Source organism: Prionailurus viverrinus, chromosome F1 (genome assembly GCF_022837055.1).
Source record: "Prionailurus viverrinus isolate Anna chromosome F1, UM_Priviv_1.0, whole genome shotgun sequence".
Lineage (NCBI taxonomy): Eukaryota > Metazoa > Chordata > Mammalia > Carnivora > Felidae > Prionailurus > Prionailurus viverrinus.
The window spans coordinates 5157501-5184831 of record NC_062577.1 but is presented as its reverse complement, the minus strand read 5'-3'; the positions used below and the strand labels follow the sequence as shown (position 1 = coordinate 5184831).

The following is a 27331-nucleotide window of genomic DNA, read 5'->3' as shown; positions in this document are numbered from 1 at the left end:
AGGCGCCCCTGAATCATATACTTTAAAAGAAATGCCACGGAATGTGAAGTATCTCTCAATAAAGCTATTAAAAAGGTAATTAACAATATGTAGTGGAGGTTCTAAAGACTAATATAACATGGCATTTTTCATAGCAGCACTAGGTTCCACTTAATGTCCTGCCCTCACTCACTAGATACATCTCAGTATACATGACTGATGGGTGAATGAACAAAACTATAATGAGAGATCAGATCTGTCTAGCACCCAGATCAGTAACTAGTCTATATATATATTTTTAATGTTCATTTATTTTTTTTAAAAATTAAAAAAAAATTATTTATTTTTGAGAGACAGAGAGAGACAGAGAACAAGTGGCGGAGGGGCAGAGAGAGAAGGAGACACAGAATCCAAAGCAGGCTCCAGGCTCCGAGCTGTCAGCACAGAGCCCGACGCGGGGCCCGACCCCACGAACTGTGAGATCATGACCTGAGCAGAAGTCGACGCTTAACTGACTGAGCCCCCCAGGCGTCCCCGATGTTCATTTATTTTTGAAGAGAGAGAGAGAAAGAGAGAGTGAGTGTGTGCGTGAGTGGGGGAGGGGCAGAGAGACAGAAAGGGAGAGAGTGAATCCCAAACAGGCTCCACACTATCAGGACAGAGTCCAATCAGGGCTCAATCCCAGGAACTGTGAGATCATGACCTGAGCCGAAATCAAGGGTTGGATGCTCAACTGACCGAGCCACCCAGGCATAGCACTAGTCTTTATCTTGGAAAGCAAATTTATAATCTCAAGGGCTCTAAAAAGAAATCTGTAAGATAACAAAAACCCAGCCAACTATGGTTCCTGTCTTCTTATTTTAATGGGGAATTAAAATCAGAACTCACTGGCACCAAGTTATTAGAGATCACATAGTTAAATCTCACCAAGTATCTTTGGGGTTCTGTGAGAAAATTAGAAATAATCCATATTTATATCATAATTTAAAATTTATATTTAACAATGCTAAGTTGTTAATCATCTAAAAATCTAATCTGGGGAATGGCAATTCTTAATAATATGTGTTTTATGTGTCTATGTGTCTTCAATAATGTATGTGTGTGTGTGTGTGTGTGTGTGTGTGTGTGTGTGAACTTAGTTTTGGGACTGTGAGATTATAAAAATATAATGTACTATTTTAAGATGTTTTACACCAAATACTTACTTTTTTTAAAAAAAAAAATTCTTTTAACGTTTATTTATTTTTGAGACAGAGAGAGACAGAGCATGAATGCAGGAGGGTCAGAGAGAGAGGGAGACACAGAATCTGAAACAGGCTCCAGGCTCTGAGCTGTCAGCACAGAGCCCGAAGTGGGGCTCGAACTCACGGACTTGAGAACACGACCTGGGCCGAAGTCGGACGCCCAACCAACTGAGCCACCCAGGCGCCCCACACCAAATACTTTCAATTTAAATATATTTGCTTTGGCATGTTTGGCATACATCACTCAGAAAATTATACACATCCTAGAACTTTATATTAAAATTACTAATAAATCCAATCCAACATTTTTTGGAGCCTTGTGTAAGGTGTTGGGAATACCGATGAGCAAGACGGTCCAGTATATGATATTCAGAGGCTTTTAAATAGCAGGAGAGATGATCAATAAACAATCAACAAACAGCTACGAAAATATAATAGATGCCACAACAGGGGTGAAATCAAGGAGGTCTGGGATTCCAGACCAATTCCACTGGTGGCAGGGGGTGTCTGACTTTATTTTATACCTGTAGGATTTTATACCTCTGCAAACGTGGTGTTCAATTAATACCTGTTGAATTGAAATTCAAAGGTAGGCTTGACATTACTAGGAAATAGAAAACAGTAAGTTAAAATAATATAATAAATAAAAATAGAAAATAGGGGCATCATATACTTGAAAAGACTACACCTAAAGGCATGTTTCAAAACTCTACTTATTTTGTGACAAATCATTTGATAAAACGCAATTTGTAAATCTGTCCCACAGTACAACAAAGATCTACATTTTAGTAGATTTTATTAAAGGCCTGGGCCCTCTCTCTGGGGTAGATATGTTAACTTTGGGATCAACAAAGGGGGATCTGCCACCTTTTTAAGAGTCAGAATTTAGGGGCGCCTGGGTAGCTCAGTCGGTGAAGTGTCCGACTTTGGCTCAGGTCACGATCTCATGGTTTTGAATTTGAGCCCCACATCAGGCTCTCTGCTGTCAGCTGGGGGGCTGCTTCAGATCCTCACAACCCCCCCCACCCCTCCCCACTCAGGTGCACATGCATGCACATGTTGTCTCTCTCTCTCTCTCAAAACTAAATAAACATTAAAAAAAAAGAAAATTTAAATGTATGCAAAACCCAAATTCACGTCTCTAAGATTCAAACCGTAAATTGAAAATCTAGCAATTATCTGAAATTTGCTCACCATTCATTTCTTCCCTGTTGCTTCCCATCTGTTCTACTGGAGCTGGCTGAGCACCTGTCCTTTTGCGCATCATGTCTCCCTGTTACCTTCTCTGCATTAAGGGATCCTTGGCAAATTTCCTATTGTGACTCATCTACAAATTCAGGATACTATCTGGCCTTCTTGTCTTACAGGGTTGTCTTGAGAGAAACTTCAGAAATGAAACTGAATACATGAAGTCGTTTTGCTAGTAAAACACCCCATACAATATGCTACTTGCTACTACATTGCTGACCTCCACATATTAAAAAGAAAAGGCTTTTTCACTTTGAAGAAAATCTTTCAGTCTATTTTCTGCTATTTGCATTTATGTGAATTTGTTAAGACAAACAACTTCAACATCCTCTTTTGTCTCAATTGCTACATGTCTAAATTTTCAGACTGTGCTTTCATTTTAATTGACAAAAAGGTCAGAATTCACTCTTCAGTGACACGTTCTTCAGTGATATAAAAATTGTTGGCATAAAAGCACTCCTGTCAATGAGGGACCAGCATGTTGAATTGGGAGCATGGTCTTAAGAAATTTATCTAGGCCCCAGGATCAATTCAGAAGGCTGTTTCATTTTTTTTTTTAATTTTTTTTATTTTTTTAGCGTTTATTTATTTTTGAGACAGAGAGAGACAAAGCATGAATGGGGGAGGGCCAGAGAGAGAGACGGAGACACAGAATCTGAAACAGGCTCCAGGCTCTGAGCTGTCAGCACAGAGCCCGACGCGGGGCTCGAACTCACGGACCGCGAGATCATGACCTGGGCCGAAGTCGGCCGCTTAACCGACTGAGCCACCCAAGCGCCCCCAGAAGGCTGTTTCAAATCAAAATTCTAAGGTCTCACCCCAGGTCCAGTGGGTCAGATCCTGGCCTGGGCAATGGTGGGAGGCTGCATATCTGCATTTTATTTATTTTATTTTATTTTATTATTTTATTGTTTATTTATTTTTGAGAGAGATAGAGACAGCGCAAGCAGGGGAGGGGCAAATAGAGAGGGGGAGAGAGAATTCCAAGCACTGTCAGCACAGGGTCTGATGCAGGGCTCAGTCTCAGGAACTGTGAGATCAAGACCTGAGCCCAAACCAAGAGTCGGACACTTAACCAACTGAGCCACCCAGGCACCCCATGTAAATCTACATCTTCAACAGGATCCCCAGCCAGTTCTTAAGTTTTTAAAGTTTGGTGGACCAGGGCTGCAGGCACGGATATTCACATTGCCCATTCCCAGTGACCCTGTGGGACAGCAGTGGGTGGTAGTTGTGGGAGGTGGGGAGTGGCAGTTTCCAGTGGAGTCAGTGGCCTGAAGCTGTGCCCTACCCTCTGGGCCTCCTCCCTCAGCCTCGATCAAGTACACTTCTGCTTTTACCTGTTTTACACACCAACATGCCTCAGATTTTTTCATCAAAGGTTTCTCTTGCTAAAAACAAGTCTGACAATCACTGAAGTAGGGCATGGAAAATAGGATCTGGTTCAGAGGACCTGGGAGCTGGTGCCTGTCTTGGCTCCTGCCACGAGGGTCTTTGTGCTAGTAGATAAGCCTCATCCCTTTGTCTGTAACAGGGTTACAAAGCTGGGTCTACCTTAACAGATGGCCAGAGGGATCAAATTCGATAACACTAAGCATAAGGAACTAGGGATGAATATTAACATTCATTATTATCACTAGGGACAGCATATGATTAGGCGTAAAAGTGGGTGTATCTTGGGGCGCCTGGGTGGCTCAGTCCGTTAAGCTTCCGACTTCCACTCAAGTCATGATCTCACAGTTCGTGAGTTCGGGCCCCGTGTCGGGCTCTGGGCTGACAGCTCAGAGCCTGGAGCCTGCTTTGGATTCTGCGTCTCCTCTCTCTCCACCCCTCCCTTGCTTGCGCTTGGTCTCTCTCTCTCTCTCTCTCAAAAGTAAATAAACATGAAAATAATTTCTTTCAGAAAAGAGTGGGTATGTCTTACCTCGTCAAGGGGTGGGACAGAACTCATCTTTAGAATTCGGGCTTGCCCAGCACAAGGTCACACTCGAACATTCCAACTTCGGAAGAAGGAAGAGGAGGAGGAGCGAGAGGGTAATGACTCACCGACACAAATGCTTGAGATTTGGTGTCGTTCAGCTGAAGCTGCAATTTCTTTTCGTTGTCATAGACTCCATAGAGCCTCTTGGACCAGGTCTGAGGCACTCTGCTCTTGAATTTTAATGAGCTATACAGAGCGAATATCCTCTGTAAATCCAGGACCAGGCAGCTGCAGTTGTAGAAGATGACACCGAGTTCTTTCATCTGTGACATTAAAATAGAAAAAGCATCAGTGCCATGTACGACAGGTGGCGCTATTTTCAGAGAAAGAAAATGCACAAGAATGCAGTTGTAGTGACTCCTTCTCTCACTGCTGTTATACAGAAGTGTGCGGATACGGGCATGTTACGGTGTCTGGAGGGGATGCGGTATAAAAATGCTTCAAGATTTCAGGAGAACTTTGGCTTGCGTTTTTGCATTTGGGGTCTTATAGATAAGTTTTCCATATTCACTTCCATTTTTACATCAGCTCTTCAGATTCATTCCCTTAAAACACTTTCTCGTCCGGATCCTTAAATCGTGCGGCGGCACCCAGGTTTTCATGGCAGCATCGTGGACGGTTGACATCGTGGATTCTGAAGTCAGACTGCCTGGAATTAGGCCCAGTTCCACAGCTTTCTAGCTGTGTGACTTTGGGCAAGACTCACCATCTCCGGGCCTCAGTTTCCTTCTTCCCTAAAACTGGGTTAATAGTGTTTATTGTACACAGGTGCTGTGATGCTTAACATGGTCAGTACCATTAAAGGGCTCAGAAGAGCGTCCATGACTTGTAACTCACTAAAAATAGGTTAACAATTGTTAGTTACTCTAACACTGCACAAGCCTCAGGAGGAACACCCCAAAACACCCTTGCAACGAAGGGACCAGAGAGGAAAGGGAAGCTCAGGAGGGTAAGCAAAAACACTTGCCCCAAGTGAGAGATCTTATCAGCAAGAGATTGAGAATTTAAATTCAGGTTTCTGACCCTTGATCCAATACACCCAGGAACATAGCAGCACTGGCTTCGTCTGAGTCTAGGATCACTTTGTAAGAGTTACAGATGATTTACAATTTAGTCAATGAAAGTGACAAAGTAAAATTGGTCCAATACACCCAGGAACATAGCATCACTGGCTTCATCTGAGTCTAGGATCACTCTGTAAGAGTTACAGATGATTTCCAATTTAGTCAATGAAAGTGACAAAGTAAAATCGGGGTCATAAAAGACAGCACAAAGACACAAGCCCAGGGAGGGCAGTGCTAGGGACGCCTGGGCCCTTTAGAGACCTGAGTCTGACTCCCCTTCTATGTCTTCCTCTAGCTCCCCAGTGAGGACTCTACTCAGGATTACAGAAGACGTCACCTAGGACTCCCTAATACGGTATGTCATGGAGGTATTTCCCTGTTCATCTATACCCGCCTGGAGTTGTTCCACCAGCTCCAAAGTGACTACAGAATAGATGCACACACATTATTTAATCTGCTGATGGACTTGTCCCTCTTTTTTCTCTAGTACAAAAAATAAAGCAATGGGTGTCCTTATACACATATCTTTGTGCACCTGTGGAAGTATTTCCCCAGTATAGATTCCTCGAATTGGATGGACAAGCAGAAGGACAATTAGAGGCTAAGAAAGTGGGAGGAGATGGGGAGCTTAGGTGGTTCAGTCACTTAAGCATTGGCTCAGGTCATGATCTCAGCGGTTCATGAGCTCAAGTCCTGCATCAGGCTCCATGCTGTGCCTGCTGGGATTCTCTCTCTCTCCCCATCCCTCTCTGCCCCTTCCACATTTGCTCTCTCTCTCTCAAAATAAATAAATAAACTTTTAAAAAAAAGTGGGAAGAGATAGGGCAGGGTGGGTGTATCAGGCATGTACAAAGGCACTGAGGCTGGTGGGGATACAATCAGAGCTGTGTGGCTAAAGCTGAACGAGCTAGGAGAGAACATGTATGTGTGTGAGCGTGTAGACATTTTTTGTTTAAATTTATTTATTTATTCGAGAGACAGAGAGAGAGAGAGCGTGCACATGAGCAGGGGAGGGGCAGAGAGGAGAGAGAGAGAATCCCAAGCAAATCCCAGAGAATTTTGCACTGCCAGTGTGGAGCCTGGTGCAGGGCTGTGAGACCTGTGAGACCATGACCTGAGGCCAAAACCAAGAGCCAGAGGGAAGCTTAACGGACTGAGCCACTCAAGCGTGCCGAGATATTTTTTTTCTGATGGCAGAGGGTAACACTGTAGGGACAGGGGTGGCAGAGCCTCAGGGGCCTTTGAGCTGGGATAAATAGCTTGGCATTTATGCTGAAGATCCTGGGGAAGCAGGCAAGGAGGGTCGGGGTGTGAATTGAAAAGGGCCGTTTGGCTGTGCTGTGGAGACAGGAGACAGGGTGAGGGAGCTAGGGTACAATATTCAGCCCCAGGCTTGGCGGTAGGAGCCAGAAAGATTCACCTGTTCTTAGGTGTTTTCCAATCTCAGAGGCTTCAAAAAATTGTCTAGAGTAGCTGCTAATGATGGCTAATCTTGTGCCAGGTTGAGGACGAGCCCACCCAGCTGTTTGCCCACAGGGTCTCTGGAATATTCGGCTCTGCATCTGACCCTCACGCTCTTGTACCTTTTTGGGTTAGAGCAACACTGCCACCTTATCTTCTCCTGGGGAGCCTTTTGCATTTCACATTGTTCTAGTTCAGCAGGTATAATACCCAGGCTCTTTGTCTGGGGTGGCAGTAGGTGGGAGAATCCGAGATCTGCCTCCCGTGTGGGTAAGGAGCTGTCCTCAGGACCAGAGCCTCCCTGACATGCTTCTTCGTCTGCCAGACTCAGGCAAGGTTAGTGCACATCCAGGGGGCCCAAATTCTCTGGTGGGGTTTGGCTCATAAAGTCAGCCTTGCCTCTCCGGGTTCAAGACATCAATTTCCTGCCCATCTTCATCCCCTGTAGCACTGCCTGACCCGTCCCGCCAAGGCTGCCTCGAGAAGAAGGACTTGTGCTGTGTGTCAGGATGATCTCCCCTCAGTATCTGCAGGATTGTGGCTGGTGACCCTCCCTGGTTTTAAATTCGGTGGAGGCACATTTGCATCTTAATCCTGCAACTTGCTTGTTGACTAGCCTTGGGCAAATTACTTAATTCTTAAATTTCAGTTTATTGTTCAATGAGGACAATATGGGTCTCCCAAGGTATGCAGTTAGAATAATATAATTTTGATAGCTAGTGTTGATGGAGTGCTTAGTTGGTGTGTGTACTGGGTTGAATAGTGCTCCCTCCCCCCAAATTCATTTCCGCCCGGAACCTGTGAATGTGACCTTCTTGGGAAATGCGGTCTTTGCAGATGCAATCAAGATGAAGTCATACTGAATTATGGTGGGTCCTAAATCTAGTATGACTGGTGTCCTTATAAAAAAAGGAAAATTCAGGCAGACGCACAGGGGGAAGGCTATGTGAAGACGGAGATTGGAGTAACACACCTACAAGCCAAGGAACACAAAGCATTACCAGCAACAGCCAGAAGCTAGAAGGAGGAGAGGAAAGACTGTCCCCTAGAGCCTTCCGGGAGAGCGGGGCTCTGCCAACACCTTGATTTCGCACTTCTAGCCCCCAGAACTGTGACTGAATAAGTACGTTCCTGCTCTTGGAAGCCACCAAGTTTGTGGCTAGTTGTTATGGAAGCTCTAGGAAACATACGCGGTGCCTCATCGGCTTTCCTCCTGAAAGTGGGTCAGGTAGATACAGTGTCCATCCCCAATTTACAAGGGGGCAACTGAGCTTGGATAATTTGCTCCCTGGGAGATGACACAGCTGAGATTTCAACTCGGAAGGCTGCATGCCTAACCACTATGATAATACCCCGCTTAGCACCTGGCTAGAATACAGTCCATGGTACCTCCTGCTACAAATTCTGTGAAGCCTTTTCTGGCCAACCCATTGCCTGCTTTGTCTAGTACTATACCTGTTGCCTATTTCTGATGTGGCATGTCTTACACTATATCATAATTAAAACAAATTATGTGTCTGTTTTTCCTAAGTGACTCTACAGTCTCTGAAGAGACTACGTCAGGTTCATAGTTTGTTTTTTTTTTTTTTTCCAGTGCTGGATTATAATACTTGCCTAGAAAATGTTCATTGAATGAATGCCTGCCCTTGGAAATGAATAAATGGTGGTCAGAGATGAAAACAAGTTCCCTTCTGAATCTAGGAGCCCAAGCTCCAGGTTAGCCCAATGCCTTCTGATCCTGAGTACATGAATTTAATAAGAATCTCTCTTCTGGTACCGAAGGAGCAGAAAACCTGGCGATGGCCACACCCAGAGACCCGCCTGGAAGATTTTTCACAAGCATGGTGCTGAGTGGTCAGTATCAATGGCAGGCCTTACATTGGTCAGTGAACTAACTCTCCTCTAGACATGCTTCCTGCACCTACCAACATGGGACACAGAGACCAACATGAGCTTGTCTTTTGAATGCAGACTGCCTCAAACAGGTGCACACTATCCAAGTCCCAGTGGAGTCTAAGACAGAATACCACTGAAAGTAGAAATCTAGGGGATCATTTGATTTTTCACCCAAAGGGGAACTCATTGATCATTATTCTTTTTACTATGTTTGGATCTCATTGGTGTCTTTTGGTTTTCCCACCTCAGACCTTCAGTGTTTTCAGGTTACTTGTTCACACATGACAAACATGTATTTTTGGAGACCTCTGACCAAAGGCTGAATAAGAATGCCATGCTTCCCTGTCCACTTCTTTACTCAGGAATACATATCTGCTAGTCTTCCAGTGGAAGTTATGCCCCTTTGTTGTGGTTGGGGGCAGATTAAAGCAAACAGTAGTTGTTGGGGAACAAAACCACATCCTCCCCACACCCTGTCATTCTCTACTGATTCTCTCCTGATATGTAGAATGATATTAAACGTAGTCACAACACTACTGTGAGCTTCCCATAATTGTGAAGAAAGACAACCACTTTTTAATGATACGACATGATGCATCTGGGTAAGTACTAATATAAAATTTGACATCTAGAAGGGTGCCAGGATGGCAATTCTGATAACCTTTCCCTGCAAGTGAATGAGAGAGAGGTCTCTCAATATGACTTAATCATGACACATGACACAGTAGGTCATCTCCTGGAACGGGCTCTGAAGACAGACTAACTCCACCATGAGAAGGCACTTAACCTCATCTGTAAATGGACGCACATCAAAGGATCACTATGAAGAATAAATGGAACAAAATGCATGTAAAACACTCATCTCAGTGCCTGGCTCAAACAGTGTTAGCTTCCATTCTACCAAGATCTTGCTTTCTTCTGCTTCTCCTGAGAAGGATGCTTCTACTATACTCTTGCTCTAAAAGGGGCACAAATTTGTTTGAATTAAACAAAAGAGGTGCCAAAATTCTTTTTCCATGTACGATTTTACTTTAGCCACCAACAGATTCCAGACACTTGAGTCACAAGTGTGAGGGTAGGAAGTCACTCCTCAGACACCATTTGTGGTAGGTAGACTTGGTGCCAGAATGGTCACAACAGAATAGCTATTTCAGATGGATGAAATACGACATTTTCACTTGCTTCTCTGGGTCAGCCTTACTGGTCTTGAGCTTGCTCCTTTATCAGATGATCGTGGGGTGGCAGGAGGCTAGCACAGTGGCTGGAACAAATTGGTGTAAGAAAATAGTAAGGTGCCACTGGACAGAGCTGAAGAAGGACACCACAGGGAAAAGGAGTACACTGAAGTGAGACCATGGGGTGATGTAAATGGCTGGTGAAGGATCTCCATGGGGGCAAGGGAATGACTAAAGGTTTAAGGCAGGACAGTGACAAAGTAGCACGGTTGTACCAGCTTTATGTGGACTTCTCCACTGAAGTCTCAAATCTGGACATGCAGGTCATTTGTGAAAGCCTCCAGCCTTACATGAAGGTGGAGGGAACAGTGACCTTTGCCTGAGCCTATGGAACTCAGTGCCCAGACCTTTGAGGCCAACTTCCCTTAGAAGTCAGCCCACTGGGGAACCATCTTGAGAGTAAAAATTTAAGGCTCCAGTCATTGGGTTTCCAGGGAATTTATAATTTTCAATAAATTAAAAAATAATTTATCCAATGTTTAAATTACCAACTACATGTCAATAAAGAGGATGTACAGGAAACATACCTCCACAAAATGATGGCTGTCTATGAAAAACCCACAGCTAACATCAAACTCAGTGGTGAAAAACTGAGAGGTTTTCCTCTAAGGTCAGGAACAAGGCAAGAATATATTCACTCTTGCCACTTTTATTCCACATAGTATTCGAAGCCCTAGCCATAGCATTTAGATAAGAAAAAGAAATAAAAGGCATCCATATTAGTAAAGAAGAGTTAACCTGTCATTATTTGCAGATGATATGATACTATACATAGAAAGCCCTAAAGACTCCACCAAAAAGTAATAGAACTAATATATGAATTCAGTAAAGTTGTAGCATGCAAAATTAATACCAGAAATTGGTAGCATTTTTATGTTCTGACAAGAACGTAGCAGAAAAATAAATTGATAAAACAACACCATTTGCAAGTGCACCCAGAAGAATAAAATGCCTTAACCAAGGAGATGAAAGACCTGTACTCTAAAAACTATGAAACATTGATGAAAGAAATTTAAGATGACACAAACAAATGGAAGGACACGCTATGCTTGTAGACCGGAAGAATTAATATTGTTAAAATGTCCATACTACCCAAAGCAATCTACAGACTCAATTCAATCCCTATCAAAATGCAAAGAGCATTTTTCACAGAACAAGAACAAGCAATACTAAAATTTGCATGGAACCCAAAAGACCCTGAATAGCCAAAGCAATCTTGAAAAAGAGGAACAAAGCTAGATGTTATCACAATCTCGTATTTTAAAATATACTACAAAGCTGTAGTAATCAAAACAGTATAGTGCTGGCACAAAAACAGACACAGAGATCAATGGAACACAATAGAGAGCCCAGAAAAAAACCCACACTTTTGTGGTCAATTAATATATGAAAGAAGAGGCAAGAATATAAAATGGGGAAAAGGCAGTCTCTTCAATAAAAGGTTCTGGGAAAACTGGAAAACTACATGCAAAAGAATGAAACTGGACCATTTTGTTTCACCATCCAGAAAAGTAGACTCAAAATGCATTAAAAACCTAAACGTGAGACCCGAAACCATAAAACTCCTAGAAGAGAACACGGCCAATAATTTCTCTGACATTTATTATAGCAACATGTCTCCTAAGGCAGGGAGAACAAAAGGAAAAATAAACTATTGGGACCTCATCAAAATAAAAAGACAGTGAAGGAAACCATCTACAATACTAAAAGACAAATTACTGAATGGGAGAAGATATTTGTAAATGATATATCTGACAAGGGGTTGGTATCCAAAATATATGAAGAAGTTATACAACTCAATACTAAGAAAACAAACAATCCAATTAAAAAATGGACAGAGGCATCTGGGTGGCTCAGTCAGTTGAGCATCAAACTCTTGATTTTGGCTCAGGTCGTAATCTCACGGTTTGTGGGTTTGAGCCCTGCATCAGGCTCTGTGCTCACAGTGCAGAGCCTTCTTGGGATTCTCTGTCTCTCTCCCTCCTTTTTCGCCCCTCTCATGTGCTCTCTCTTTCTCAAAATAAATAAAATAAATTTAAAAAATAAAAATAAATAAAAAGTGGATAGAAGACCTGAATAGACATTTTTCCAAAGAAGATATACAGATGGCCAACAGACACATGAAGAGATGCTCAACATCACTAATCATCATGGAAGTGAAAATCAAAAGCACAAGAAGACATCACCTTACACCGGTCAGAATGGCTAAAATAAAATTAAAAAAAAAAAGACAAGAAAAGATAAATGTTGGTGAGGATGAGGGAAAAAAAGGAACCCTCATGTATTATTGGTGGGAGTGAAAATTGGTGCAGCCACCATGGGAAACAGTATGGAGGTTCCTCAAAAAATTAAAAATAGAACTATCATATGATCCAGTAATTCCACTACTTGGTACTTGCCCACAGAAAGTGAAAACACTAATTTGAAAAGGTACAGACATCCCTGTTTATTGCAGCATTATTTATAATAGCTCAAATATACAAAAAACCTGTATCCATTGATAGATGAATGGAAAAGAAAGATGATATATACATATATATATCATATATAGATATATGGTATCATATATAGATACTATATATAGGTATATATGTATATATAATGGAATAGTACACAGCCATAAAAGGGATGAGATTGGGTCATTTGAAACAACACGGATGGACTTAGAGGGTATTATGCTAAGTGAAACCAGTCAGGCAGAGAAAGACAAATACCATATGATCTCACTCATGTAAAATCCAAAAAACAAAACAAATGAATAAACCAACAAACAAAAAGCAGAATCAGATCTGTATAAACAGAACTGATGGTTGTCAGAGGGGAGGGGAGCTGGGGGTTGTGCAAAGTGGGTGAAGGGAAGTGGGAGATACAGGCTTCCAGTTATGGAAAGACTAAGTCACAGGAATAAAAGGCACAGCATAAAGGCACAGCATAGGGAATATAGTCAATGGTATTGGGACATCTGACAGCTACACTTGTGGTGAGCATAGCATAACACATAGAGAAGTTGAATCACTAGGTTGTACGTATACCTGAAACTAATGTAACATTGTGTGTCAACTGTACTCATTTAAAAAAAAAAAATACCAACTAGATGCCAGCTTTGGAAAACAAGTGTCACAGAGCTCTGTTAGTGCTACTTTATGAATGGGAATAAATGAAATGTTCTTTCAAAAAAAATTTTTTTTAATGTTTATTTATTTTTGAGAGAGACAGACAGAGTGGGAGCAGGGGAGGGGCAGAGAGAGAGGGAGACACAGAATGTGAAACAGGTTCCAGGCTCCATCCAACCTGTCAGCACAGAGCCCGAAGTGGGGCTTGAACCCACAAACCGTGAGATCACGACCTGAGCCGAAGTTGGATGCTTAACTGGCAACCACCCAGGTGCCCCAAAATGTCATTCTTTCTTAAGGAACATGAATTTTATCAAATATCAAATTAATATATTTAAAAAATTAAAAGAATGTAAAAGACTAGCATGTGGAAACATTCTGATAGTTCTATCATACATGGGACACTATTAATTTTCTGTTCAGCAAGAGTGTGTGGTTGCTTTCCAGACCCATAGCAGTGGTCAAAATGTATGTGCTAGGCTAATTACATTCATGACCTGATTATATCTGTATCTATATTTACATCCATGTCTATAAACAGATCCACATCCAGATCTACATCCACATCCACAACCAGGTCTACAATTATATCTACACTTCCATATTCATCTCCGACTACATCTCCGTCTCCATCTACAACTACATCTACACCTACAACTACAACCACATCTACATCTACATCTACATCTACAACTACAACTACATCTACATCTACAACTACATCTACAACTACAACTACATCTACAACTACAACTACATTTACATCTACAACTACAACCACATCTACATCTACAACTACATCTACATCTACATCTACAACTACATCTACAATTACAACTACATCTGCATCTACAACTACATCTACACCTAGAACTACATGTACACCTCCATCTACAACTACAACTACATCTACACCTCCATCTACAACTATAACTACATCCACATCTCCCTTTCCATCTACAACTACATCTACACCTACACCTACAACTACATCTACATCTATAACTACATCTACAACTACAACTACATCTGCATCTACAACTACATCTACACCTAGAACTACATGTACACCTTCATCTACAACTACAACTACATCTACAACTATAACTACATCTACATCTCTGTCTCCATCTACAACTACATCTACACCTACACCTACAACTACATCTACATCTACAACTACATCTACAACTACAACTACATCTGCATCTACAGCTACAACTACATCTACATCTACAACTACAACTACATCTACAACTACAACTACATCTACATCTACAACTACAACTACATCTACAACTACAACTACAACTACAACTACATCTACAACTACAACTACATCTGCATCTACAACTACATCTACACCTAGAACTACATGTACACCTCCATCTACAACTACAACTACATCTATATCTCCCTCTCCATCTACAACCACATCTACACCTACACCTATACCTACAACTACATCTACATCTACATCTACAACTACATCTACATCTACAACTACATCTACACCTAGAACTACATGTACATCTCCATCTACAACTACAACTACATCTACCACTATAACTACATCTACATCTCCGTCTCCATCTACAACTACATCTACACCTACAACTACAACTACATCTGCATTTACAACTACATCTACACCTAGAACTACATGTACACCTCCATATACATCTACAACTACATCTACAACTATAACTACATCTACATCTCCCTCTCCATCTACAACTCCATCTACACCTCCATCTACAACTACATCTCCATCTACAACTACAACTACATCTCCCTCTCCATCTCCCTATCTTCTTCTGCCAGCCAAGCACCACGACAGGTCTGAGGCTACAGCAGAGAACAAGTTATACTTGGTCTCTATCCTCAGGGATCTTGGAGCACAGACTATAGCAGGGAATACAGACCAAACCACGAAGGTATGAACATTTGGTATTTTATGAGAGCAGTCCATGTTTTGAGGTGGATGTTCTTATTCAATGTTAGCGATAAAAGCACTGAGACCCTGGTCACTTTTCTAATATGTAGGAGAGCTCACTGGTGACCCAGTTTGTTCTGACTCCTTAGTCTGTTCTTTCCACTGCATCACCAGACTTAGGCTGTCTGCACCCCTATATCCTTGGGGAAACTTCCCTAGTACTTTCTTCCATTCAAAAGGAATTCTTTATTTAAAGAGGGGTTCACTTGCTCTACCAACCCCAGGACACTTCTGTCAAGCTGAGTGTCTGGAGAGACAGGCTGGAGATCACCAACTAGAGGTGGTTCTAAATGTGAATGTCAATACTTGAACAAAATCTGACTCTCGATGGAGGCATGGAAGGTGGAGGGCAAGAGGCTGTAATTGAAGCAGAGCATGTTTAGGTCAGGCTTGGACTCTCACTGAAGTCAATGGACAGTGTTGTTTTCAAGACTCATTCCAGTTCTCCATGGAATATGACAGGTAGCTTGGCTGGATTCCCCTGGGAAATCCAGGATGATGAAATCAGATGTTTCATGAAAGAAAAACGAGAGCAAATCTTTGTCAAATGTTTGGGCTTACAGACCAGACAGAGTTGTATTAACATTATGGTTCTTTAACTCATGAGCTGTATGACTTTGGACTAGCTCATCAACCTCTTTATGCCCCTGAGAAAGATAATAGCAGCTCTTGACATCTGGAAGCCAGCATGGGACTGCCAGCTTGGCCTTGATGTTTTAAGGAGCTGGCCTGGTGCTCACAGCTGTGCCTTGGTGTTCTCCTGTTAAACATAAGCCATTTCTAGCACACTAACAACAAAACAAAGACAAATGTTTTGTCTGGATACAGACAAAAACATGAGCACTGTCCAAACCATAAAAAGGACCAAAGATCCCCCGTATGGTTTTAGCTTCACTGGATTCCCTCTCCCATATAGATAAGATTTATTAAGACACCCAATCATAAAATTGCTCCTACTTCATGATACCATCCAATCTTGAGCAAATCCCTGCTTCCTAAAATCTTCCCCCAAATCACCTAAGCCTTAATCCCATAAGTCCTTTCTAAAACCTTCTTATTGAGACACCCCTTGTTTTGCCACAGTGTGTGCTCTCCCTTGTAACAAGCAACTTGCTCAACTTCAGCGTGCTTGCTGGTCTTTGGCTGGAGGGTAATGCCACCACCTTATTCTCATGACAACCACTTAATAAGGTTGTTGAAGACAGACAGATCAGGGCAGCAGAGCACAGAGACCAGTACTCAATATGTATTGACTGTTGTTTTTCTATTTTAAGTCATATTATAGAGGGAAGTGTTAGGTATTCCATATTGTTCCAGTTGTAACAGCAAGTTGCCTAGGTAGCAGATCAAGAGGTATTTAGGGGGAAGGAATGAATAAAGTCACTAATGGCTCTTGTGCAAAGGCATAAGGAAGGGCTGCATTTTGGGAAGGGGCTTCACCCATTAGAACCTAAGGTCCAATAATGCTCCTGAGACACTTTCAGTGTTGCTCTGACTTCTGGTCTCTGCATGTTATATATATATATATATATACACACATACACATATATATATATGTATATGTATATATGTATATATATACATATATATATGTATATGTATATATGTGTATATATATATATATGTATATATGTATACACACACACACACACACACACACCATGTTTTGGAATGTACACCATTAAACATTTTAATTTGGTATCTGGTGAACTAATTATTTAAAAGCTAGTGGAAAAATTGGTTTCATATTTAGATCTTTAATCCATTTTGAGTTTATTTTTGTGTATGGTGTAAGAAAGTAGCCCATTTTCATTCTTTTTCATGTAACTGTCCAGTTTTTCCAGTGCCACTTATTGAAGAGAGTGTCTTTACTACATTGCGTATTTTTGCTTCCTTTGCCATAGATTAAGTGACCGTATAATCATTGGTTTATTTCTGGGCTCTCTATTCTGTTCCATTGATCTATGTGTCTATTTTTATGCCAGTACCATACTGCTTTGATTACTACAGCTTGGTAGTATGATCTGGGATTGTGATAACTCCAATTTTGTTTTTCTTTTTTCTTTCTTTTTTTCTTTCTTTTTTTCTTTCTTTCTTTCTTTCTTTCTTTCTTTCTTTCTTTCTTTCTCTCTTTCTATTGTTTAAATCCAAGTTAGTTAACATACAGTGTAAAAATCATCTCAGGAGTAGAATTTAGTGATTCATCACTTACATATAACACTCAGGGTGCATCCCAGCAAGTGCTCTCCTTAATGCTCAACACACATTTGGTCCATCGTCCCACCCAGCACCCCTCCAGCAACCCTCAGATTGTTCTCTGTATTTAAGAGTTTCTTATGGTTTGCCTCCCTCTCTTTTTTTGTCTTATTTTTCCTTCCCTTCCCCTATGTTCATCTGTTTTGTTTCTTAAATTCCACATATGAGTGAAATCATATGATATTTGTCTTTCTCTGAATGACTTATTTTGCTTAGCATAATACATTCTAATTCCATCCATGTTGTTGCAAATGGCAAGATTTAATTCTTTTTGATCACCAAATAATATTCCATTGTATACAGATATACACCACATCTTCTTTATCCATTCATCAGTCCATGGACATTTGGGCTCTTTCCATAATTTGGCTATTGTTGATAGTGCTGTTATACATGTCAGGGTGCAAGTGCCCCTTCGAATCAGCATTTTTAAATCTTTTGGATAAATACCTAGTAGTGAAATTGTTGGGTTGTAGGGTTCTTCTTCTTTTTCATGATTACTTTGGCTCTTCAGGATCTTTTGTGTTTCATACAAGTTTTGCATTATTTGTTCTCATTCTGTGAAAAATGTTGTTTGTATTTTGATAGGGATGGTATTATATCTGTAGATTGCTTTGGATAGTATGAACATTTTAGCAATATTGGTACTTCCAATCCATGATCATGAAATATCTTCCATTTGTTTGTGTCCTTCAATTTCTTTCATGACCTAAATTTGAGACCTGAAACCATAAAACTCCTAGAAGAAAGCATAGGAAGTAATCTGTTTTACATTGGCAGTGGAAACATTTTTCTAGATATGTATCCTCCAGGCAAGGGAGACGAAGGTAAAAATAAACTATTGGGACCTCTTCAAAAGAAAAAAACTTTTTGCCCAGCAAAGGAAACCATCAAAAAACCAAAAAGAGTCCACTGAATGAGAGAAGATATTTGCAAATGATATATCCAATAAGGGGTTAATACCCAATATACATAAGGAACTTATAATCAACTCAACACTAAAAAAACCCAAATAATACGATTAAAAAATGGGCAGAGGACCTGAAAATTTTTCCATAGAGGACATATAAATGGCTAACATATACATGAAATGATGTTCAATATCACTAATCATCAGGGAAATGCAAATCAAAAGTATGAGATATCACCTTACACCTGTCAGAATGGCTAAAATCAAAAACACAAGAAATAACACGTGTGGCTAGGATGTGGAGAAAAAGGAATCCTTGTGCACTGTTAGTGGGAATGAAAATTGGTGCAGCCACTGTGGAAAACAGTATGGAAGTTCCTCAAAAAATTAAAAATAGAACAACCATTTGATCCAGTAATTCCACTGCTGGGTATTTACCCAAAGAAAACAAAAACACTAATTTGAAAAGATACATACATTTCTATGTTTACTGCAGCATTGTTTACAGTAGCCAAGATATGGAAGTAACCCAAGTGTCCACTGATAGATGAATAAATAAAGGAGATGCAGTATATATAAAAAATGGAATATTACTCAGCCCCTAAAAGAATGAGATCTGGACATTTGCAACAACATGGATGGATCTAGCAGGTTTAATGGCAAGGGAAATAAGTAAGATAGAGAAAGACAAATACCATATGATTTCACTCATATGTGGAATTTAAGAAGCAAATGAACAGGGGCGCCTGGGTGGCGCAGTCGGTTAAGCGTCCGACTTCAGCCAGGTCACGATCTCACGGTCCATGAGTTCGAGCCCCGCGTCAGGCTCTGGGCTGATGGCTCGGAGCCTGGAGCCTGCTTCCGATTCTGTGTCTCCCTCTCTCTCTGCCCCTCCCACGTTCATGCTCTGTCTCTCTCCCAAAAATAAATAAAAACGTGGAAAAAAAAATTAAAAAAAAAAAAAAGCAAATGAACAAAGAAAAAAGAGACAAACAAATAAACAAAAAACAGACTCTTACAAAGAACAAACTGGCTGTTGTCAGAGGGGAGGTGGGTAGGGGGATGGGTGAAATAGATAAAGGCGATTAAGAGGTACAAACTTCCAATTACAAAACAAATAACTCATGGAGATGAAAAATGCAGCATAGGGAATATAGCCAATGAGACTGTAGAAACTCTATTTGGTGACAGATGGTAACTACACTTACCACAATGAGCATGGAGTAACGTATAGGATTGTTGAAGCATGTTGTACACCTGAAACTAATCTAACACTCTCTTAATTATACTTAAAAAAAAAAACCTAATGGAAAAACTGGAAGTCTAAAATAAAAATTCTTATTTAATGGCACGATAATTATGAGTGATGTTTGTTTCTTTAGGTATGATCAGATGGAGAGAAGCATGTTTATGAACATTCTCAGCATTTAGTATCCCCAGGACTCTCCTTATGTACCATTCATCATCATCAAGATGCAAATGGGCACTGTCTCTCTGTGCACTCTATCCAGACGTTTTCCAGCTACTAGTGTTACTAATGAGTCTATTCTAAACAAAGATGTAGTGTTCCTTTTGCTCTGTTGTGTAAGTTGTTTTTCATGAGCTTTTCTCCACAACTCCTGACATCAATCTTCTCTGTGACTACATTCCAGCTTCAGAACCTGAAGGGAATGGAAGAAGCCAAGCCTGGCCCTCTAGAGATAAAAAAGGAATTACACTTCCTCTGAGTACCATCCTCTGAACTTTACGATGACTCAAATCCATTTCTAATTATACATATTTGGTTCAGGCTGGTGTCGATGGAAGATGGGAAAAAAGACACCAGCTTTAATTTTGTATTTTTTTCAGCTAGAGCAAAAATCCAGGACAGGTTTATGAACAAATCTTAAAATGATGGCATTTTAAGAATGGGAAAAATATGTGGTGAAAATAACACAGATTTGGGGTCCTGAAAAGCTTCCATGTCTAGATTATCAAAGGAATAAAAAGCTAAAATGATTGACTGATTGGCTGAGGTTCTCTTACTGTTGTCTTACTAATAAGACAAACCTTACCTACTAGACATCTGCCCCCTGCCTGCTGGTGGGCTGCTCAGCTGAGCATAGCCACATGCCCACCATACTCTGGTCACATGCCTGCCATGTGCCCTCTGGGCATCTTCATGGGCCACCCTGAGTTTTTAGTTCAATCACACCTCTGACAGCTGATTAAATGGTCCAACTGTTTGAATAAAATAATCTTGAAAAAGCTGGAGACATCACCTAATGATTCTTTGGAAGGTTATTATTCTAAACAAAAGATAAATTATCTTTTCCACAAAATGGGTGTCTAGTTAGTGACCAACCCATGGAGTTAAGCAGGCTTGGAGCCTCTAACAGCCCAGAGGAAGGGTCATGACATCACCTAAAGCTTGAGTTCTACCAGTGGTTCCATCTGTCCCTTGCACTAAGATGTTAAGGGGAGAACTTTTGTTGGCATGTGGGGTTGACACAATCCAGGAGATGCTATCATCCTTCCACTCAGGGGAAAATAACAGTACTAATGCCCCATGCATTGTTCTGGATGCTTTACAAGCCTGTGTTTGTTTAAATCTCACAACAACCCATCTTATAGGGAAGGAAACAGAAATGGAAAGAAGGACTTGCCCAAACGCAACTGGTAAGCAGGGAAGCTGAGTGTCACAAATACTCAAGGAGACTAGCTTACTATTTCATCTTTGGGAAGAATTATTCACAACATGTAGTGCCCATAAGACTCTAGCCTGGCTGTTCATGTGTGTCCTCTTTCTTGGCCCTGGAAGTTCTATGTGTATTAATAGTCTCAGTTTCAAAGCAAAATAAGAATTCAGGGAAATGTGTAATTACACCAGAGAAACATTTTTCTTATTTTCTCGAAATCAGTGGAAGGCAGTTATGAAAAGAAATGCAGTGAGTTAAAAGAAAAGAAAAGAAAAGAAAAAAAAAAAAACCAGCCCCTTTGTGCTTTGGGCCTGAGTGGCAGTGGAGGGAGACAGGCTGGGTTTGGCGGGTTTTATTAGGTGCTGCAGCAGCAAAACAGGCGTCTGACAGTTTGGCGGGTTTTATTAGATGCTGCAGCAGCAAAGCAGGCGTCTGATGGATGCTTCTGTCAGAAGCATGAGGAGGGAGAGGCATTAGCATCATTCCTCACTGTAATTCTGAACAATTAATATAAGTTAGCTTAGTCGCGGCTCAATTTATTATTTACAGGTGTCCACTCTGCTGTTCTCATGATTTCATGCGAATGTGAACAAGCATTTCTTCAAATCTCTTGACAAAGACAAAAGAAGGTGCCCCGGGAGTAGCCCCATGTATCCTGTTAGCTCCTGGTTTGCATTCTGAGTTACTGCGGGAAATTTAATTAGTAGGAACTGTAACTTGATTTTGTTTCTGTCCTCAAGGTGAAATTTTTGTTCCCGGGGATAGAAAATAAAGAACTTAATCTTGGCATCTCAAAGACAGCTTCCCACTCATCCCACTCAGAAGTGTGCTCTTTGTGCTCTCCTTTCTTGTCCTGGTGGTCTACACCACTTAGCTTCTTGAGGTCTTATTTTCTTTGTTACCAAGTGGGAATAATATTGTTGGCCACAAAGAACATGACCATTTGAAGAGACAGCAGAGCGTAAGAGCCTTAGAGAACACCTAGTTCAAACTTATTTCCAAAGTAAGGAAACTGAGGCCCCCAAAGGGGACTGACTCACAAGATCACAGAATAATGAATGTCCTGTGATTTTTGGTCCTGGACTCCTTTGCCCAATAGGCTGTGCAAATACCAAAGTCCATCTGCAGGATGGAGAGGGCTGTTGCTTGCTAGCTCCCTCACTCCTTTTCACTCGAACCAGTTCTTCCTTTTTATATAAGGATCTCACAACTCTCCAAAGTACCACTATTCACTCGGCATCTTTGTCTACTGGCTATAAAGAATTCACACTCGGTTCCTTGGCTTTGTCTCATCAAAGGGAAATCAATAGATAAAACCTTGAACAGAGTGACCGGGGAATGTTAATGGAAGGAATCCTGAAGGAGTAGGGCTGAGAATGGAACAGGATGAAATGCATCGCGATCACAGTTCAGTTATTTTTGAGTACTTTAATTTCATCCTGCTTCTTAAGAGTTGAAAATGATTTCAGAATGCCACCGCACCTCAGGCCATGTCTGCTTTCTGTCTTCTCTCATTAATAATGAACATTAAGGAAGCTGAGATCATCCATTTGAACTCACTATATTGGATTCCCTTTCCAACTCCCTCCAGGGCTTGATTCTTGACAAAATGTTGGGCCAGACCTAGGTGACTGTCTGTCTTCCAGGTCTGCAAGATAAACACCCAGCCCCACTTATGTACCAGGATATTAAGAGTAATGTATATATTATCCATTTAGCTTCATATTCATGCAAAGATGAAATAATTAAGGAAACCAGAGAGGTAGAGAAAATCTTTTTTGAAAGAAAGTACAAAATGTATAAATCCATGCTACTCTTCCTTGAAGTCAACTCATCTGGGAGTTGGAAAGCAAGGGCAAGTGGGTAGAATTTAGAAGGTCTCATTTATGGAGTAGAATTCATAAAACGAGTTTAGTCTTGAGTCTTCTTTGAGACCCTGAAGTACAGAAAGGCTCTGAAATTTTTCAGAAAAAAGGGGTGTTCTTTTTGCCCCAGAGAAATGTTTTGACCTCAGCCTATTCCATTCCTCTTGATTCATTCCTTGTAATTCAGAACATGAGCTCACTGCCTTTGTCCTCCTCAGTGATGCTGTCATAGCTGTATTGAGTTCCCTTCACACATGTCATCTTAACCAGTGACAACAAGGACCAGAGATACCTAGCCTTTTAAGAAGAAATGTTACACCTATATTCCCAGGGCACTGGGAATATTCCTCTCGTTTCCTCTATGTCCACCCAAAAACATCTCAGAATGATGAAAAGAGACAGCGCTTGTCCATCACTGGGCTGGTCTGAAATCCTGAGTGCAATCCCTGGCCACCCCAGGATTTATCTGCCTTAGTGGGTAAAGCATGGACTCAGGCTTAAATTCTAGGTCTGCTGCCTTCTCCAGTGACTCTGGCCAAGTTCCATTTGTATCTGAAACTGACAAGTTCCTTAATCTCTGTAATGTGGGGGTAATAATAATACCTATAGGGGTGTTGAGATAATTAAAGAAATATAAGGAGTCTGCTTAGGATAGTTCTGTAGAATACCAAATGTCTGCTATTGCTGTTATCCTCATTATTATCATTGCCATTACAACCAACCATACATCAGTTAAATGCACACTTTTGCCACACTCTTCGGGAGAAGGTTCTTGGCCATCCAGTGACCAGCTACGCCTCACATATGGAAAACATGAATGCACTTGCCATGCTCTCTGCTGCCTGGCTCAGATTCCCCTTCCTCCCTTCCTTATTGCAAGCAGGATACTTGCCCATCTACATATTTTCAATTTTTCAGCTTATCAGTATTGCATGCTGATAAAGCGAGAAACTCAGGAAGGCGCCATAAGACTGTTAAAGGGGAGATGCTGGAGATGTAAAGTTACCTTTGTTTGCATCAGGATGGACCATTGACATAAAAATAGCGGATGAGACTGTCCAAATTACAAAGTCACCACTGAATATGAGTCAGTGGGTCCCACATCATAACCTGATCTTCCTTGCATCCATTATACTGTTGAGAGCCATATTCTTCCTCTCCCAGAGCTCCTGCCTTGGCCTAAGGCTTCAGCCCAAAGAGTAAGCTCTTTGACCCTTTTGCAGTATTGAGAAGGGTGATGTCCTCCTTTCTATGTCTGGCTCCCTCCCTCACTCCTCCCAAGGGAGAAAGACTGACTTCCCCAGCGAGATGAGAAAGGACATGGCTGGCACAGAGCAGGCTCTTCCTCTCATTTGGAGCAGCCTGGGCTCTGGTTGCTTTGCTCCTGTCCTCCGTGGGCATGCGCAGGGGCAACCAGCAGACATACCTTTAACTTGGGCAAGTTCAATTCTGGGGAAAGTAGCAGGAAGCCCAGTTTTGGCCACATGTTCTGAATGTATTTTCCATTCTGGTTTCATCGGTGATGAAGCTGATAGCTTGATCACCATCTGTCTGCTTCTTGGTGGTGTTTCTTTTAAATGCCTGGGAGCTCAGGAAGGGAAGAGAGGATGTCATTTATTGGATTCTTACAACTCCAAGAATTAACTGCCACATCTAATGATCTCAACTGCATTCTCCTATGGCCATTTCTGTGAGTCTGAATTAGGTATAAGTGCTCCAAACAACACCTATTGTTTCTTTCATAAGGGAAACATCCAGTCAGATTTTTAAAAAGATACCTTTCCTCCTTTCCCTCCTTCTTTCCTCCCTCTCTCCTTCCCTCCCTTTCCTTCCTTCTTATTTCCTTTCCTTTCCTTTCCTTTCCTTTCCTTTCCTTTCCTTTCCTTTCCTTTCCTTTCCTTTCCTTTCCTTTCAATTGGAAAGGTGTTTCAGGTGTAAAACATAGTAGTTCAACATCTCTATATATTATACTATGCTCACCACAAGTGTAGCTGCCCTATGTCACCACACAATGCTATCATAATACCATTGACTATATTCCCTATGCTGTGCCTTTTATTTGCAAGACTTATTCACTCCATAACTGGAAGCTTGTATCTCACACTCCCCTTCACCCATTTTGCCCATCCCTCACTCTGCAATCATCAGTTTGTTCTCTGTATTTATAGGTATGATTCTGATTTTTGTTTGCTTTTTCATTTGCTTTTTAGATTCCACATATACATGACATCATATGGTATTTGTCTTCCTGTCGGTTTATTTCACTTAGGATAATATCCTCTTGGTCTATCCATGTTGTTGCAAATGGCATATGTACATACACTCCACATCGTCCATCTTCCTTATCCATTCATTCAATGATGGCCGATTGGGCTGCTTCCATATTGTGACTATTGCAAATAATGCTGCAATAAACCAGCGGGGTGCATATATCTTTTTGAATTTGGGTAAAATTTTTGAATTTTTTTTCTTCCGGTAAATACCTAGCAGTGGAATTACTGGATCACAGGGCAGTTCTATTTTTAATTTCTGGAGGAAACTTCATACTATTTTCCACAGTGGTTGCATTGATTTACATTCCCATGAACAGTGCACAGGGGTTCCTTTTTCTCCACATCCTTGCCAACACTTCTTCTTGTCTTTTTAATGCTAGCCATTCTCGCAGTTTTAAGGTGATATTTCATTGTGGTTTTTAATTTGCATTTCCATGATGATTAGTGATGTTGAGCATTTTTCATGTCTCTTTTGGCCGTCCGTAAGTCTTCTTGGGAAAATTTTCTATTCAGGTCCTCTGCACATTTTTTAATTTGATTTTTTTTTCTGTGTTGAGTTGTATAAGTTTTTTTTTATGTATCTTAGCTATTAACCCTTTATCAGATATGTCATTTGTAAATATCTTCATCCATTCAGTAGGTTGTCTTTTTGTTTTATAGATGGCTTTCTTTGCTGTGAAAAGCTTATTTAGAAGTAGCCATAATAGTTTCATTTTTGCTTTTGTTTCCTTTTTCTTTGGAGACATATCTAGAAAAATATTCTTTTTTTTTTCAACGTTTATTTATTTTTGGGACAGAGAGAGACAGAGCATGAACGGGGGAGGGGCAGAGAGAGAGGGAGACACAGAATCGTAAACAGGTTCCAGGCTCTGAGCCATCAGCCCAGAGCCCGACGCGGGGCTCGAACTCACGGACCGTGAGATCGTGACCTGGCTGAAGTCGGTGGCTTAACCGACTGCGCCACCCAGGCGCCCCTAGAAAAATATTCTTATAGGTGATGTCAAAGAAACTGCCTGTGTTCTCTTCCAGGAGTAGGTATCATTTCTTTTTGTGCCATGTTGTGATGTACTCATGGCTTGTCTGTGTTGCTCACAGATATATTGTGCTTTTCATCTCAGCATTCAGCACACCCTCCCCATCATAATGTTTTGAAAAGAGTATTGCTCAAGGTGTTCCAACACTGTTTAGTGCACTGATGTCCTAACCTCAAAGAGAAAGCTTGGGCTGCAGTATGAAAATACAATTGAGATGAAACAAATCCTCTTCTGATTCTTCAGTTAGATCTTCAAACTTAACTCCCACAAAATGCCCAAAGCACCACTCTGTTGATGCTGTGGTGTCATGTTTTTGCCCTTCCTGGTGCTTCTGGTTCTTTTCATTAAATATCCAACAAACATCTCTTTTGTGAGATAGGATGCTATAGGAATTGTCAATATCCAAAGAATAGGGTAAAATTTGAAAACTGTGAACCTTATCATGTAACAATTTCACACAGATGCCATCAATTTATTTGCAGAAACACCTGAAAATATAGCCAAACACGGCTGTAACCAATCTTTCAGTTCATGGGAAGTCACCTTTTAAAGGATCTGGAGTGGGATGACCACTCCCTAGGAGGTGGGATGCAGTCCCAACAGTTTCTCAGTAACTGGCTGGTGAAAGCTATAAAACAGAAACCACCCTACTGTGCTTGCTCTGGGATAGCTATGTGTGAGTGAGAAACTTACAGCAAATAACTTGATATTGATTTCTCTGAATATAACCAACATTGACTTGAAAACAGTCACAATAAAAACCACAATAACAACCACCACAATAAAAATAAGGGGTATCTTATTTGGAACCAGATTGGCAATATTGTAGGGTGGAAATGTCTCCAACAATCTTACAGGTGGAAATATCTTGAGGATTATTCATTAGCCAGTCCAGTATGGTTTGAACATGCAAGACCCTTTGATGTTGAGAACGATCACACAAAGTGTAGCCAAACTTAACAGGGATGGGAGAGCACTAGGATCTGATCAAACGCAGACCTGTGAGCATCTTTAAAATGTATCAGAGCCATAGAGACATCAAATATCTATGGCAGAGAAAACTGTTCAAGAAGTATGACCTGCTAGAAGAAATGAAAG

General features: G+C 41.0%; 1 protein-coding gene across 4 annotated transcripts in view; it reads right to left on the bottom strand.

Annotated features, from left to right (window-relative positions):
* Positions 1–27331, bottom strand: part of PLD5 (phospholipase D family member 5) — a 411506-nt gene that overhangs the window by 36419 nt on the left and 347756 nt on the right. For all 4 annotated transcript variants that reach the window (XM_047841563.1, XM_047841564.1, XM_047841565.1 and 1 more), the window contains one exon: positions 4518–4715. In XM_047841563.1, coding sequence (XP_047697519.1) covers positions 4518–4715 — 198 coding nt within the window. The remainder of the gene's footprint in view (positions 1–4517; positions 4716–27331) is intronic.